The sequence below is a fragment of the Podarcis vaucheri genome (genome assembly GCF_965113315.1).
Source record: "Podarcis vaucheri genome assembly, chromosome: 13".
Lineage (NCBI taxonomy): Eukaryota > Metazoa > Chordata > Lepidosauria > Squamata > Lacertidae > Podarcis > Podarcis vaucheri.
Genome location: NC_138751.1, coordinates 12,779,850 through 12,794,586, shown reverse-complemented (window position 1 = coordinate 12,794,586; position 14,737 = coordinate 12,779,850). Strand labels below are relative to the sequence as shown.

Sequence of the window (14,737 nt, the reverse complement as noted above, 5' to 3'; positions counted from 1 at the left end):
AGGAATTTCCCTGTCAACACCCTGTTTCCTTCCTTCCGCCACAGGATTGCAAACTTTAGAAACCACCCCTTTTAACAACAGCTTGAATCTAAAGATTCACAAGGCTCATCAACTTTGTCCCCCCCAAAAAAACTTTACTTGGCTGTAAGCTCTGCACCAAACTGGAACAGGAGCAAGCCATGTTGGCTTTTGTCTGGTCAGTTGGCAATCGCATGGCCCTCGAAGTTCTTAGCCACCGTGTTATTCCTCCATGCATGCATATTTCTTAATTTCTGAAAGAATGCAAAGGTTGTCAGGCTTTAGGCCTAATTAAAAATCACCCCCGAGGACTACCTTGCATTCAGCACCCGCTGTGGAATGTCCCGATCAGAGAGCCCTGGGAGACACTCTGCACGTGCTCAGATGCCTTCCTCACATCCCAAGACGTTCCCATCACGGCTAAGCCTCTGGCTGACACTGACCCACGAGCGCAGACACACCCCGACCTGGTGAGCCTCTTACAGGTTTCAAAAGGGAAACAAAAAGGAACTATTCGCTTTCCGAAACAAGTTAGCATTTAAAAACAAACAAGCAAACGTATAGATAAGCAGATTCTCGCCTATGTGCAAAAAAAAAATCAGCAAGTCAAAGGCTGCCCCAAATGCAAACTCACCTCTCCCCTTCAGCTCCTACCTGGAGGCGGTGACTTAACTTTTTCAAGCGCATGCAACAAGATTTCCCCCTACTGATGTTGGAACCACGTTTAAGGAAGTTGCCTCTACTTTTAAAGGGGCGGAAGGTGAGAGCCAATGGGAAGCGACGCGAAAGGGAAAGGCGACCAATCGGAGCGCAGATTGGGGAGGACTAGAAGCAGATGTAAACGAGGAAGGAGAGAGAGATGAATGATGTTGGGGGTGGGTGGAGCTTAGCTGAGGCTGAAAGTAGCTTTAACATCACCTCTGTACCCTGCTATATATGGAAAATGCCGGATAATGATGACTTGCCTCCCGCCTTTCATCAGAAAGTTCCAGGGCGGCTTACAGCAAAAGACAGCATTAAAAACAGTTTAGAATTATAATCACAACTGGTGGGAGACAAGTCATCATCACCCGGCAGTTTGTATAAATTTACAGTTCATCATGCCAACCTCAACTGGCTGGTGCTGTTTTGATAAAATCTTGGTTAAATGGGCAGCAGCAGGCAAGCTTAGCCATCCTATCCACCTTCTGTTTAGTTGGCAACCTCAGTTTAGTCCCAGGACCTATTTTTACTACCACTAGTTGCTGTAAAGGTAAAGGTAAAGGTACCCCTGCCCGTATGGGCCAGTCTTGACAGACTCTGGGGTTTGTGCGCCCATCTCACATCTATTGGCCGGGGGCCAGCGCTGTCCGGAGACACTTCCGGGTCACGTGGCCAGCGTGACAACGCTGCTCTGGCGAGCCAGAGCCGCACACGGAACGCCGTTTACCTTCCCGCTGGTAAGCGGTACCTATTTATCTACTTGCCCCCGGGGGTGCTTTCGAACTGCTAGGTTGGCAGGCGCTGGGACCGAGCAGCGGGAGCGCACCCCGCCGCGGGGATTCGAACCGCCGACCTTTCGATCGGCAAGCCCTAGGCGCTGAGGCTTTAGCCCACAGCGCCACCCGCAACTACTAGTTGCTGTAGTGAATTGTTAAGTGCAGTAAAATCTGAACATAAGCGGAAGATTCATTGGTTTTGGAGGAAATATTTTGCATAGGTCTATATATAGCTTGTATATATTTTTTTCCTTCTTTCTTTATTTTCTCTCAGTTTTCTGTTTAAAAATGCTTGATACTTGATGCTAACTATTTTTATATATTGTTTTTTCTTTGAAATATATAAAAACAATAATTAAAAAATTGTCCAGTAGCACCTTAGAGACCAACTAAGTTTGTTCTTGGTATAAGCTTTCGTGTGCATGCGCACTTCTTCAGATACTAGATACTGTTTATTCTTTGTTTTTCAAGCTTTAATTTTTATATGTATAAAAAAAAAACTTACATTTATAAAAAGGAGATTTGTTGCTTTTGTTCCACCGTTGCACTCACTAATATCTTCTTCCCAGCCAACAGGGCCAAAAGTCAGCGATGATGGGAGCTGTAGTTCAAAACTACTTAGAACATGTAACTTTCTGTTACATGTACTCCTCAGGTTAAGGAATCTGGAAAGCTAGAAAATTTCATTGTATTTCACCTGTCGTTTCCAGGCTGGTGCTAAGGCTAACTGCTTACCCGGTTCTAATTGAAAACAGCAATTTCTTCCACATGTGGTGGACTTGTGACATAGTGAAAACGTATTGGGAAAATATATATAACGAATTAAAGAAGATTTTTAAGTATACGTTTTTGAAAAAAAACAGTGTCATTTCTGCTGGGAATGGTGGGAAAAGACACTGAAAAGAATGACCAGAAACTATTCTTATACACAACAACGGCGGCGAGGCTATTGCTAGCTTAGGTATGGAAACAGCAAAAATAGCATACAATAGAAGAATGGCAGTACAAGGTTATGGAGTACGCAGAAATAGCCAAATTAACAGCAAAAATTCAACATCAGGGGGATGAAACATATTAAAAAGAATGGGGAAAATTTATGTTATACATAGAGAAGATGATGTGAAATAGGGAAACCAGTAGAATTAAAATAATATCTCATAACGGGAAAATACAAGAAATTTACTGGATAATAATATCAAAATGAATTAAAAATGTACATTAGGATTATTATTGAACAATATTTGTAAATGAATATACCGTAAACAGACAGCAAGAATTTGAATATATAGAAAGATTTATTTGTTTACGGACATTTAATGGAAAAAATGAAGAAGAACAATCTTATGGAAAATGGACAAAGACAATGCGAAAAGTCAAAGAGGACACAAAAAAGCCAGAAGAAGGAAGGAGGGAAGTCAGCTCGGGAGAGCAAGAACAAATGTGAAATATAATGTATGTGTATGTACAGTATGTAACTAAAAATTCAATAAAGATCATCTGGAAAAGAAAAAGAAAACAGCAATTTGGAGTTCCAGCAGATAAATTCTCTTTTGTTTCTTCAACCTTGCTTAGCCACTCCTTCGCTTAAGCGTGTGCGTTTGATGCTGTTTTATACGGAAACAGCAACTATTCCTTCCATCAGGAGGCAGCAAGTGTGCAGGTCAATATTCAGAGGCGGGTGGGGGGGTGGCGCCTTGTTTTCTTCAATACCCCCCTCCCTCCCATCCACCTTTCCCCTTTCTTCTTCTGTCCCAATTTTTAAAATGAAAAATTCCTTAGAACATCCTGCTCAGAATTAACTCTATTCTAGCACATCATGAAGGGACGCTGGTGGCGCTGTGGGTTAAACCACAGAGCCTAGGACTTGCCGATCAGAAGATCGGTGGTTCAAATCCCTGTGATGGAGTGAGCTCCCATTGCTCTGTCCCAGCTCTAGCAGTTCGAAAGCACATCAAAGTGCAAGTAGATAAATAGGTACCGCTCCGGTGGGAAGATAAACAGCTTTTCCGTGCGCTGCTCTGGTTCGCCAGAAGCGGCTTAGTCATGCTGGCCACATGACCCGGAAGCTGTACACCGGCTCCCTTAGCCAATAAAGCGAGATGAGCGCTGCAACCCCAGAGTCGGTCACGACTGGACCTAATGGTCAGGGGTCCCTTTACCTAGCACATCATGATTTCATATTTTCAGGGCATGGCACAGTGACTATGTGCCTCTAAGTAACACTTGCTGGGCATGACCAAATTGCCGGGGTGGGGGGTGGGGGTGGGGCTGTCTCTTGCTTCCATCCTCTGCTTGCAGGTTACTAGAAGTACAGTGGTACCTCAGGTTAAGTACTTAATTCGTTCCGGAGGTCCATACTTAACCTGAAACTGTTAGCTAATGGGGGCCCCCTGCTGCTGCCGTGCCGCTGGAGCACAATTTCTGTTCTCATTCTGAAGCAAAGTTCTTAACCTGAAGCATATTTCTGGGTTAGCGGAGTCTGTAACCTGAAGCGTATGTAACCTGAAGCGTATTTAACCCACGGTACTACTGTATCTGAAAGCCTGCGTGAGGTAGTAGCTACAGCTTTGGGTGAGGGCTGGGGGTGGGAGCCAAGTTCAAATTCCCACTCAGCCCTAAAGCTCCCACTGGGTTTTCTTGAGCCACTAACCCATTTCACAGGGTTGTTATGAGGATAGTATCGGGGGGGGGGGGGGCGGGCAGAACATATACAGTGCTACCTCGGGTTACATACGCTTCAGGTTACAGACTCCGCTAACCCAGAAATAGTGCTTCAGGTTAAGAACTTTGCTTCAGGATGAGAACAGAAATCGTGTTCCAGCGGCAGCGGGAGGCCCCATTAGCTAAAGTGGTGCTTCAGGTTAAGAACAGTTTCAGGTTAAGAACGGACCTCCGGAACGAATTAAGTACTTAACCTGAGGTACCACTGTACACTGCCTTGAGCTTGAAGAAGAAAAGAGGGATATAAATGAAAAAAGTTAAAATCTGGCTGAACACTCTTGCTGAAGGAAGGGAGGCTAGAGAAGATGGACGATGGAGAGGAAGGGCTCAGTCAGAATCTAGTTTGGGCCACTAGCCTACTGTACAGGGTTGCCGGTCAGATGATAGGTTTGTAGAAAAAGGGAGCATGTTCATACCATATTGGAATGAAAGGATACAGGAGGTACCATAGCTCCATGTAAGGTGGTAAGGGAGATATAGGCTTAAGTATACGGGAACTTTGCCTATATATGGAATACGCATTGCCAGTTTGTGTAGACCAGAGATGGGTTCCTCCAGAAGCTGCTGGATTGAAGCTCTTAATTCAGCCAGGCCATTGACCATTCAGACTGGGGCTGGTGGTTCCACAGACTCCCCATTCCTGGCAAGACAGAGCTAGGTGGACCCTTAGTCTGATTCCTTAAAAGACACCAGGCTGTGTTTATTTGGGAAGAAGCATCCTTGGTGAGCTTCTAACAAATCCCATCTTTTTCTGGAAAACATTTTTTTTGGGGGAAATATGTACAATTAAAAACAAACTTAATTGGGCCACATTGCACAAATTTAAGCCAGTCTTGTCACAGATCATCAGGGCTGTGTGATCACGCTGCTGAGAACTGCTGTGATCATTTGTACTGACAAACTCTATATTTCAGAGTTTGTTTTTAATGATTATCTTTACAAAAACAGCGCTGTTCAACTCCAAGCAGGGCACGTTGTGAACCCTCACTCTTGTCTCCCTTTTACTTTGATTGAGCCAGGAATAAAAGTACGAACTGTCTATTCCTCTAAAAGCAAAATTGGTGTAACTCCCTATTTTATTTTATTTATAAAAAAACTTCCCCAGGGCCCATCCCTTTAAATAGTTCTCCTGTCGATCTGTCCATCTCAATGTAAGTAGGACAAGAATCAGTTCTGGTGGTCAAATCCTCTGTGTTTTGGCCAGTCCTGATAAAGCCATTCTATAAAGAGGCAATGTGGTATAGTGGTTGGAGCGTTGAGTGCAGGAGACCAGGGTTCAAATCTCCACCTGGCCATGAAGCCCACTAGATGACCTTGGGCCAGCTGCTGTCTCTAAGCTACAGTTTCCCAAACTTGGGTCTCAAGCTGTTTTTGACTGCAACTCCCATCACCCATAACTAGTAGGACCAGTGGTCAGAGATGATGGGAACTGTGGTCCGAAAACAGCTGGAGACCCAAGTTGAACCTACCATACAGGGTTGTTGTGAGAATAACATAGAGAGAGGGAGAACTAAGTGTTGTGCTCCACCTTCCACCTTGAGCACTGGGAGGAAAGGTAAGGTGGGATATACACAAGGTAATAATAATAATTGTAGTAATAAGGGTATTACCTAACTGTGGATTTGGGAGATTTTTTAAAAAGAGCTATCTTTGCTCTTTAAGGGATCATTCTCTCTCATTCTTTCTTTCCATTCAAGCCATCAGAAAAATATGTGGTGGAAGCCCTGGGATTGCCTGGCTTGTTTAAAAGAACTTCTTTGAAAAAGGAGGAGGAGGAGGAAAGAAAGAAAGAAAGAAAGAAAGAAAGAAAGAAGACAGGGGGATCTCACTGAGAAACAGTTTCCATGTCTGGCTGCTGGGAATGCAAAGTTTTTATAGAGTAGGCAGACAGATGTTGGACCGACACTGAAAATCAGTGGGGGCTGTGAAAGCTTTCTGGGGTTCATTTGGCAGGTCCAGAAAGACAGGAGTTACAGCATCCTTGGAGACGATGCTGATAAGTTCTAAGCCCCCCCCCCCAAGTCCAGCTTGGAGCAGGAGCTAGGAAAAGATTTCAAACTTGTCCCGCCCTGTGCGCTGCGCTTTGCCCTAACTCTGCACGCTAACAGACGGATGGTTTTGATTAAGTTAAGGAAGGAGAAGAAAAGAGCGGGCGGGGGGGGGGGCGAGAGAAGGAGGACACGTGCTTTGGCCTGGGACATCTCTCTGTTTTTGCAAAGGCCACATGCGTCACTCTCCCTCGTGGGCCATGGAAATGGGGAATGAAAGAATGTTAACCCCTTGGAGTGTGGACTGATGGGGAATCTGGGGAGCTGGCTTGCATGTGTCGAAGATGTAGGCTGCTTCACAGGGTTTTGCTCTAGGGGAAGAGGGGCGGTTGGGATTGCAAGAGTGGGGCCTGTCAATCTGGAATGGGGTACATATTCAATTTTGTTTGCATCTCAATGAGAAACTACCTAATTTGAACTTCTCGAACTAATATGTGAACCAAAATGCAAGTGGCCTTTGAAATTCACCGCCCCTCTGAATTTTGCAATGCAGTTCTCTCCAAGCACTGTGTACAGAAAATGCATATATTAGGAGAAAGTGTGCATAAGAAGGCATTCATTTGTGAAAATAATATACCAAAGCATACAGTTTTGCAAAAATGTATATATTAGGAGAAATTTGTACCAAAATACTGGCAGGTGTTCGTTGGCTTTTTAAAAATTGCAATTTGGTAAATTTCTGCAGAAATGTAGAGAAGAAAATTTAAGAATAGAAGAATGAGAAGGAAGAGAGAAACCAAAACTGACAAAATCATCAAGTCCCAATCTGAAGCAATGAAGATCGCATTTGGTGTCTGCGCCAAAGATCAGAGTTTTATTGGGAGGAACTCACTGTGATGAACTCCAGAACTACTTTTGAAAAGCAGCTTTTGCCCATCCCACTTGCTCTGATCAGTGTCACATTCCAATGACAGGAGAGAGATTCCCAGCCAGTTAAAGAACGCACTAAGGGCTGCCAGAGGGAGGAGGGAGCAAGCTTGTTTTCTCCTGCTCTGGAGGACTTGAACCAATGACTTCGAGTTGCAAGAAAGGAGATTCCAACTAAACATTCGGAAAAGCTTTCTGACAGTAAGAGCTGTTCAGCAGTGGAACAGGCTCCCACAAGAGGTGGTGAACTCACTGTCCTTGGAGGTTTATAAACAGCGGTTGGATATCTGCCATGGATGCTTTAGCTGAGATTCCTGCATTGCAGGCGGCTGGACTAGATGACCATTGGGGGTCCCTTCCAACTCTAAAATTCTATGATTCTGTCCCTGCCAAGCTAGTTGTCCAGTAACCTGGACGGTAATTATCACCATTTATTTGTATGGCACTTTCCTATAGAAAACCATACCCAAAGCAGTTCACAACATCAAGAAACATTACATTCAGTAACAATTATAGGTTGTCTAGTGTTGGACTAGAAGCTGGGAGGTGACACATAAACTATGTGAGGACGACAATCGTGACTTCAAAGAAGATTGGGAACTTTTTACAAACTATTAAAAAACACACACACACAAAATGATTTGGACTCCTTGGCAGGTTTTGAATAAACATCCACAAATTTATTAATAGTATATATGACAGATAAGGCAATGATATGTACAATTTTTAACATGTAGAGAATAATATGTGCAAACAAATCAGAGAGGGGAGCTGAGGGAAGTCCTTGGTGTGGGGGGGGGGAGGGAAGGATGGGGGGGAATAAAAAGGGGGGAAATTAATGTAATGGGTTATTTGGACTGATAATTTGTTTTGTTGAAATTGTCTAATTTTTTATTTATTTTTTAAAAGAAGAAGTTGGGGTACCAGGCCTCAAATCCATACTCAGCCATAGGAATTTCTATGAGTTCAGTTGCCTTGTACAGAAGGATCCTTACCTTTGGTTTCGCCCAACAGACAATGGGTTAGTCAGGGAAGTGACAAAAGAATGCCAGTGATCCTTAATGACTAGGGATGCCTTTGTTAGTGACCTGGAACTCTTGCTCCCCTGCTTTTGGAATGTGGCACTAATCAGAGCTAGTGGGAGGGGCAGTGAAATACTTTATTATACCAAGTCTGGAGAGGAGAGAGAGAGTTTTGAGTCAAGCTGGACTTAATGCATCAATAGCAGGATTGTGGGGGTACAAACTGTTGTTCTTGGGGGGGGGGATCATATTCAGAATCAGCAATATTGCTGCCTGCTATAGGTGTCTCTTGCTTCCAATATGCTCTGCCTGCACATTTGTATATAAAACCAATCTTACAAGTTGAGCATCTCTCCAGGTAAAGCTGAGCTGTGCATACCTGCCAGATTTCAGTTTGAGCAGGGTCTTAGTGTTTGCTCTTCTTCTAACATGAAACCCAGGCACAGCCAGAGGGTAGATCTGTATGGGTTTGGGGGACAAGGCCAGTATCTGAGGGATGCCCCTAGAATTTTATATCCGGGACAAAGAACTGACTTCAAATAAGTGGCTTTTGCAACCACTGCTCCTAAGGCAACAGATTAAATATAAAACCCAGGCAGACCCGTATTCTTCCCCTAGTAAATTGGTAATCCTAGTCCAGGAAGTGGCAGTGCCTCTGAGCACACACAGAGTACCACATCCCATCTCCATGCCTTTAAGATAATGGGGCGAGCTTAGATTTAAGTGTAGAGTTGGAGGAAAAGAAGGCTTCACCAGAATACTACCTTCCAGATGTTTTGGATGCAACTCCCACCAGCCTCAGCCAGCACAACCACAGTAATCCAAAATAGCTGCAGGGAACCAGGATGGCAGAAACTGGGTTAGAACAGGTTGGACCAGGATGTGGCTCAAATCACCTGCTCAGTGTCAAATCTCAATGGGTGACCTTGGGCCTCCTAATCTTACCGAGCTGTTATGATAATAAAATGGGGGCCCGGGAGCAACCATATTGCACTGTCCTGTGATCCTTAAAGGAATGGCAGCAGGAAACCCAAAACAAACCATTTTAAAGAGGTAGTTTCAACATTGTCAAGAACAGATCCCTATAATAATGTGTTTTAAGGAGACTCAATGCCCATTGAAAACGCATGACTTCCAAATAACCCTGGAAGCTGCAGCTTTTTAAGGGTAGTTCAGTGAGGAGGAACTGCAGCTCCCAGGATTCTCCGTGCTTTAAACGCGTGTCGACTTGTTCGGACGTTCATGTTTTGCATAACACCGATGCAAGCACCAAACACGCAGCTTTCCGGGTTGGGAAGTGAGGTGGGCTGAAATCCACGTTATTATGTTCCCAATGTTGGGTTTTGGAGCATCAAAATATCCAGAGCTGCATCTAGGCAGCTGCACCATTCTTTCGTGTGCTCATATAGGCTCTGTCACCCTCTCCCTGCATGGTTGAAAAAAAACTGGCTTCGCGCGCACCACACACGCTATAATCAGAATAATCGCAGCGTAAATCCCAGCAGGCGCGACGCGTCCCTCTGCCTTTAACAGCCTGCCTGGGTGTGTCCAACCCGTGCATAATAAGCAGCCTAAGGAGGGCGGGCCCTGCTTGGGCTGCCTTCCAATGGGCTCCAGGTAGGCTGGTCCATCTGGAAGGACAAGAAAGGGGATGGGAGGAGGTGGTTCCTTTTTCATTTTCTCGGGGAGCGTGAGATGGGGGATTTATAGAACAGCCCAGTTCGGGTTTTCTCCCCCCCTCCCCTCTCCCCTGCTTGGTGGGCGTGGCTTAAAGTGACATATGGGGGCATGGTTTGTGTTTTCTGAAGAGCCAATCAGCAGTCAGGAAGGGAGTGGGAGGGGGGCAGCTGGAGGAGAGGGAAAAGTTTGTTTGGGGAAAGTTTTTCTTTATTACTTTTTTAAAAAACATATTAAAGGGGGAGAAGGCGCGGAAAGAGGTATTGCGTTAAAAGGGGGAGAGCAGAGGTGAATCGAACCAAAACCTCCTCCATCCAGCCCCCCATTTTTTTTGAGGGGTGGGGGGAGAAGGAAGGGGCTTGCAACCCTATTAAGGCTGCATCCACCGATTCTCCCCCACCCCCTGGAAAAAATGGGCGCAGCGAACTGCGAAGACGAGGACTTAGAGTTCAAGCTGATTTTTGGAGAAGAAGAAAAGGAGCATCCAGGAATGGGGGTCCCCTTGGAAGGTGAGATGCGGGTTGTTATGGGGGCTTCTGATGGTTGGTTACAAGGAGGGAGGTGTGATAATATATGGGGAGGGGGAGAGAATCAAGTGGTTTTTTGTGCGTGTGTCTGGTGTAGCTGGAAAAAGCCCCCCCCTCCCTTTCCTTTTTAGGACAAGCGGGGAGGGAGATGGCACGAAGGTTCCCATCTCCCTGCAGGAAGAGTCTGTGTGTTCTTTTGCTCCGAGAGTGAGTAATCGAATCCCTAAAACACGCGGCCCACGCAAATGGTTAATACTATTTGCAATCGTTTTAAAGATGGGTGTTGCGTTTCTGCCCATGCTGGTGAGGAAAGTGCGTGAGTGAATCAGAGAAGAAATCGGTCTCGAGTTTCACACACGCCCCATCATGCTTCTGTAAAAATTTTGGAATCTGAAAACTTTCAGGTTGCACTGAACTCTGCATAGAATGTGGAGCTGTTGGTTTTTTTTTGGTAGCTTCTGAGTTCCTGGGACCAATTACTGGTTAACCCTTTTAAAATAATAATAATACAGAAAATCGTATTGATCAAAAAGAGTTAATGTGTGTGCTGCTATGTGTGCGGAAGCTGTGAGCTGGAAAATCTTTGGTTCAAATTGTGGTTTAGCTGTGAACACATTGGTTAATCTGAAACAATGATGGGGGCTGCGTGGCCCTCATAATGTTACTGGATGGTTATTGGTGTGTTTTTCAAATTTATTTTTTACCCTCTGTCCACCCTAGGGTCCCTATTTTAAATTTTAGAAACAGCTGATAAAATTTACAACCACAAAACTAGCACGAGTCCTAAAGATCTGTCAAAAGACCAGTTTGAAGTGGACCGCAGCTCAGACCATTGGCCTTGCAATGGCTGATGGTAGCTTGAGTCCAGCCATATCTAGAGCAGAACGTGGGTCTCCAGCTGTTTTTGCACTACAACTCCCATCATCCCTAACTAGCAGGACCCAGTGGTCAGAGATGGTGGGAATTGCAGTCCAATAACAGCTGGAGGCCCAAGTTTGGGAAACACTGAGGGTCACAGGGTCCCCACACCTGGCCCAATGTGACCTAGGATTTCCTAGCCTTGGCCGCAGTGCGTGAAATGGTTGCCTACCTTATAGGGTTGTTGTAAGTACCACTGGGGATGTGGGTGGCGCTGTGGGTTAAAGCCTCAGCGCCTAGGGCTTGCCGATCGAAAGGTCGGCGGTTCGAATCCCCGCGGTGGGGTGCGCTCCCGCTGCTCGGTCCCAGCGCCTGCCAACCTAGCAGTTCGAAAGCACCCCCGGGTGCAAGTAGATAAATAGGTACCGCTTACCAGCGGGAAGGTAAACGGCGTTCCGTGTGCTGCGCTGGCTCGCCAGATGCAGCTTGTCACGCTGGCCACGTGACCCGGAAGTGTCTGCGGACAGCGCTGGCCCCCGGCCTATAGATGTGAGATGGGCGCACAAACCCCAGAGTCTGTCAAGACTGGCCCGTTCGGGCAGGGGTACCTTTACCTTTACCTTTAAGTACCACTGAGCTCCTCTACATTAGCTGCAGTTAAGTCAGTGGTGGTGAACCTGGGGGTCTCCTTCCCTTTGGGACAACTTTCCCCAAGCCATAGGCAAGTCATGGGCGGGGGCAGAGGCAAAAGTGGGTGGAGCGATGAAGGCAAATTTCCTCATTATACAGTAGGGTAGTTTCTGCAAGCATACACACATCTCTCTATCTGCCTCTCTCTGCCCTACATCCAGAAAAGCAAGGAGTATTTATCAGAGTTCATGGGCATGTTCTAACAGGGCAAAAACTCTCAAGGAGGGACTGAAGCAGGGCAAGTCAGGAGTGTGGCCTGGGGAGAATCGTGAGGGCCAGGTAGAGGAACTTTGAGGGCCATATTTGGCCCCTAGGCCTAACACCCCTACTCCTACGTTAAGTCCCTCTGGTGAATGTACTCTTCTCCACCTAGTTGACAAGAACAGGCTTTGCCTCCTCCAAAAGTGGGGCTTAAACTAGCTTGGTAATAATAGCAGGCAGAAATATATATCTGGCAGAGGGTATCTAGTCACAGGTGGTGCAAAATGCCCAAGAAGAATGAAACGAAACTATAAATCCTTTCTTCTGCCAAACCCTCCATCAGTTTGAGAAGTAGGCTTCTGCACGTTCAAAACGGCATAATAATAGCATCCTAGTGGTAATTCATATGTGCCCACACACAAGAGAGGCTGTAAACAGGTGTTTTGTTCACTGTATAGTTAGTGACTGCTTTATCTCCAGTTAAGTCATCTGGATGCTTAACCGCTTGCAGTAGGACATGTTGGAACCAATGTGTTCTTAGTACCATAGTTGCAAACGTTTCTTCAATTTTCATCGTGAATTAAGATAATTTTTGGTATTTCCCCAAGCTCCCCCCCCCCTTCGATGTCTGAAACCTGTCTCATGCGCACAGACACACCCCTGTCAAAACCAAACTTAGACCCCAATCCCCCAGGATGAACATTCACCCCAGAATAATTTAATTGTTGTCGCAGCGTAGGGTAATCCCGGATCATAGCGGCACCTTTAACCAATTTATTGGGCCATGAGCTTTTGTCGGCCAAAACCCTCTTTCTCAGATGCTTGAAGTGGTCACGTCAGAAGGAAGAATTCAAAACTCAAAATATCACATTTGCAAATCCAGGCTTTGAATCCCGAAATGGAAAAATGTGGGTTGCGTGACATGCATTTCCACACGCATATTTGAAAAATGAGAATGGGAGGTGGGGGTGGTGATGGTGGGGGGAAATCCTTCCCCCTTCTTTTATTTTCTCAGATGAAGTTTGCAACTCCCATTCCCCCCCCCCCACCCGACCCAATATCTGCCTCGGAAGCTGGTATGGGGGACATTCTTGGCCCCTGTAGCCCCCTGAACTTGTGGGGGTGCTTCTGGAAAGGGTTCAGCTGAAAGCGGGCTGGCTGCCCCAAAATATATCCACACCCTGGCTGAGGGCGCTGCTTGAGGAGGAAGTTGGCAGCCCCCTGTATGAGCCAGCCTCCGAGGCGGAGGTAGGAAACTGGGGTGTTTTTTTTTCCAGAGAGAAAGGTCAAACTGTCTCTGGGCAGGCGGCGTCTGGTTCAAATGAAATCCAGATGGGGTCTGAGAGGGCCTCGGGATCCCACAGAATCCAGCCCCTCCACACTGGCTCCCATCCAAGGCCTTCAAATCCCGGGTGTAGGGGAGCTGGGGTTGTTGGGGGGGTGGCTTTTGAGATGGCGGCAAGTGGGGAAAGAAGGAGGGGGCAGACACACTTCAAGCCTCCCGCATACGGTTTCAACTAGCTCCCTGCAACAGTGCAATTTTCCTTTTCGTCTTTTGGCCTGCGCCCCGTTTCCTTGGCAACAGGGGTCCCTGCCAGTGGAGCCTGGGGCTTTGGGAAATGGCCCTTTAATTGGGTTCAGATGGCGGCCCCTCCCTGACAGTCTCTCTTATTTTCTCTCTCCCCCCCTTTTCTCCTCCATCCAACTGGATCCTTGTCTCTGGCCCACAAAACAGGGTGGAGGCCCCAAGAAGACTAGGCCAAGTTCAGGGGGAACTTTCTAAGCCCACGTCCCCCCACCCCACAAAAAAACTTTTCAGAAGCTTTTGTTTCAAAAAGGGAGGCGAGCCTTTGGCTTTCTTCCTCCACCTGCCCCTCAGCCCAAGGAAGGTGCAAGCTGGGAGGGCAACTCCTGGCGGCAAGATGGGAGCCACCCCCCACTTTGGGGCTTTCGCTGCAGAGCAAACCAAAGCCCATCTTAGCCCAAAATATCCTGCTTCCAACAGAGGACAGCCTGGTGCCTCTGGAAAGCTCCCAAGCGCAGCAGCTCACCTTGTTGTTGTTTTAAAAAATCCTAGGCACATGGCATTCAAAGATATACTGCCTCTGTTCATGGGGTTTTTATTTAAGTCACAAAATGGCAATGCAAAACATAAAGGATGCAATCTGACCTGGTGGGTTGCAAGCTTCCTTTACGACCCAACGAGAGCAGTATTGCCTTTGCAAAACTCATGTTTTGGATTACAACTCCCATCAACCCCAGCCAGCGCCAAAGGCCCACCGAGCCCAGTGCCCAGTTCTCAGCAGCTGCCAACCAGTTCCATTGGTGGAGGCAGAACATTGGGATAGAGTGCCTCTGAACCTGCAGGTTCTGTTTAGTTACAATGCAGCAGTCTCAGTTTGAGCTTTGTTTGCCTTTTTGCCTTCCCAGATACAAGGCTGCCAGTCTACTTGTGTGTGTGTTTGTGTTCTTGACTAGGGACGCGGGTGGCGCTGTGGGTTAAACCACAGAGCCTAGGACTTGCCCATCATAAGGTCGGCAGTTCGAACCCTGTGACAGGGTGAGCTCCCGTTTCTCGGTCCCTGCTCCTGCCAACCTAGCAGTTCGAAAGCACGTCAAAGTGCAAGTAG

At 46.5% G+C, this 14,737-nt stretch overlaps 2 protein-coding genes across 4 annotated transcripts in view; one reads left to right on the top strand and one right to left on the bottom strand.

The window, feature by feature from the left end:
- Nucleotides 1-754, bottom strand: part of LOC309516828 (ubiquitin carboxyl-terminal hydrolase CYLD-like) — a 28,470-nt gene extending 27,716 nt beyond the window's left edge. Inside the window, exon 1 of one of the 3 annotated variants that reach the window (XM_082195769.1) lies at nt 653-754. Coding sequence is in view for 1 of the 3 variants with exons in the window: in XM_082195768.1 (XP_082051894.1) it covers nt 673-705 (33 nt within the window). In the remaining 2 variants the exon portion in view is untranslated. Of the gene's footprint in view, nt 1-333; nt 492-652 lie in introns of those variants that run through there. The other 2 variants (XM_082195768.1, XM_082195770.1) reach the window with 2 other exon arrangements.
- Nucleotides 755-9,793: 9,039 nt separating this feature from the next.
- NFATC4 (nuclear factor of activated T cells 4) overlaps nt 9,794-14,737 on the top strand; it is a 31,042-nt gene continuing 26,098 nt past the window's right edge. The window contains exon 1 of the mRNA XM_082195772.1: nt 9,794-10,340. Within this exon, the coding sequence (XP_082051898.1) occupies nt 10,244-10,340 (97 nt within the window). The 5' untranslated portion in view covers nt 9,794-10,243. The remainder of the gene's footprint in view (nt 10,341-14,737) is intronic.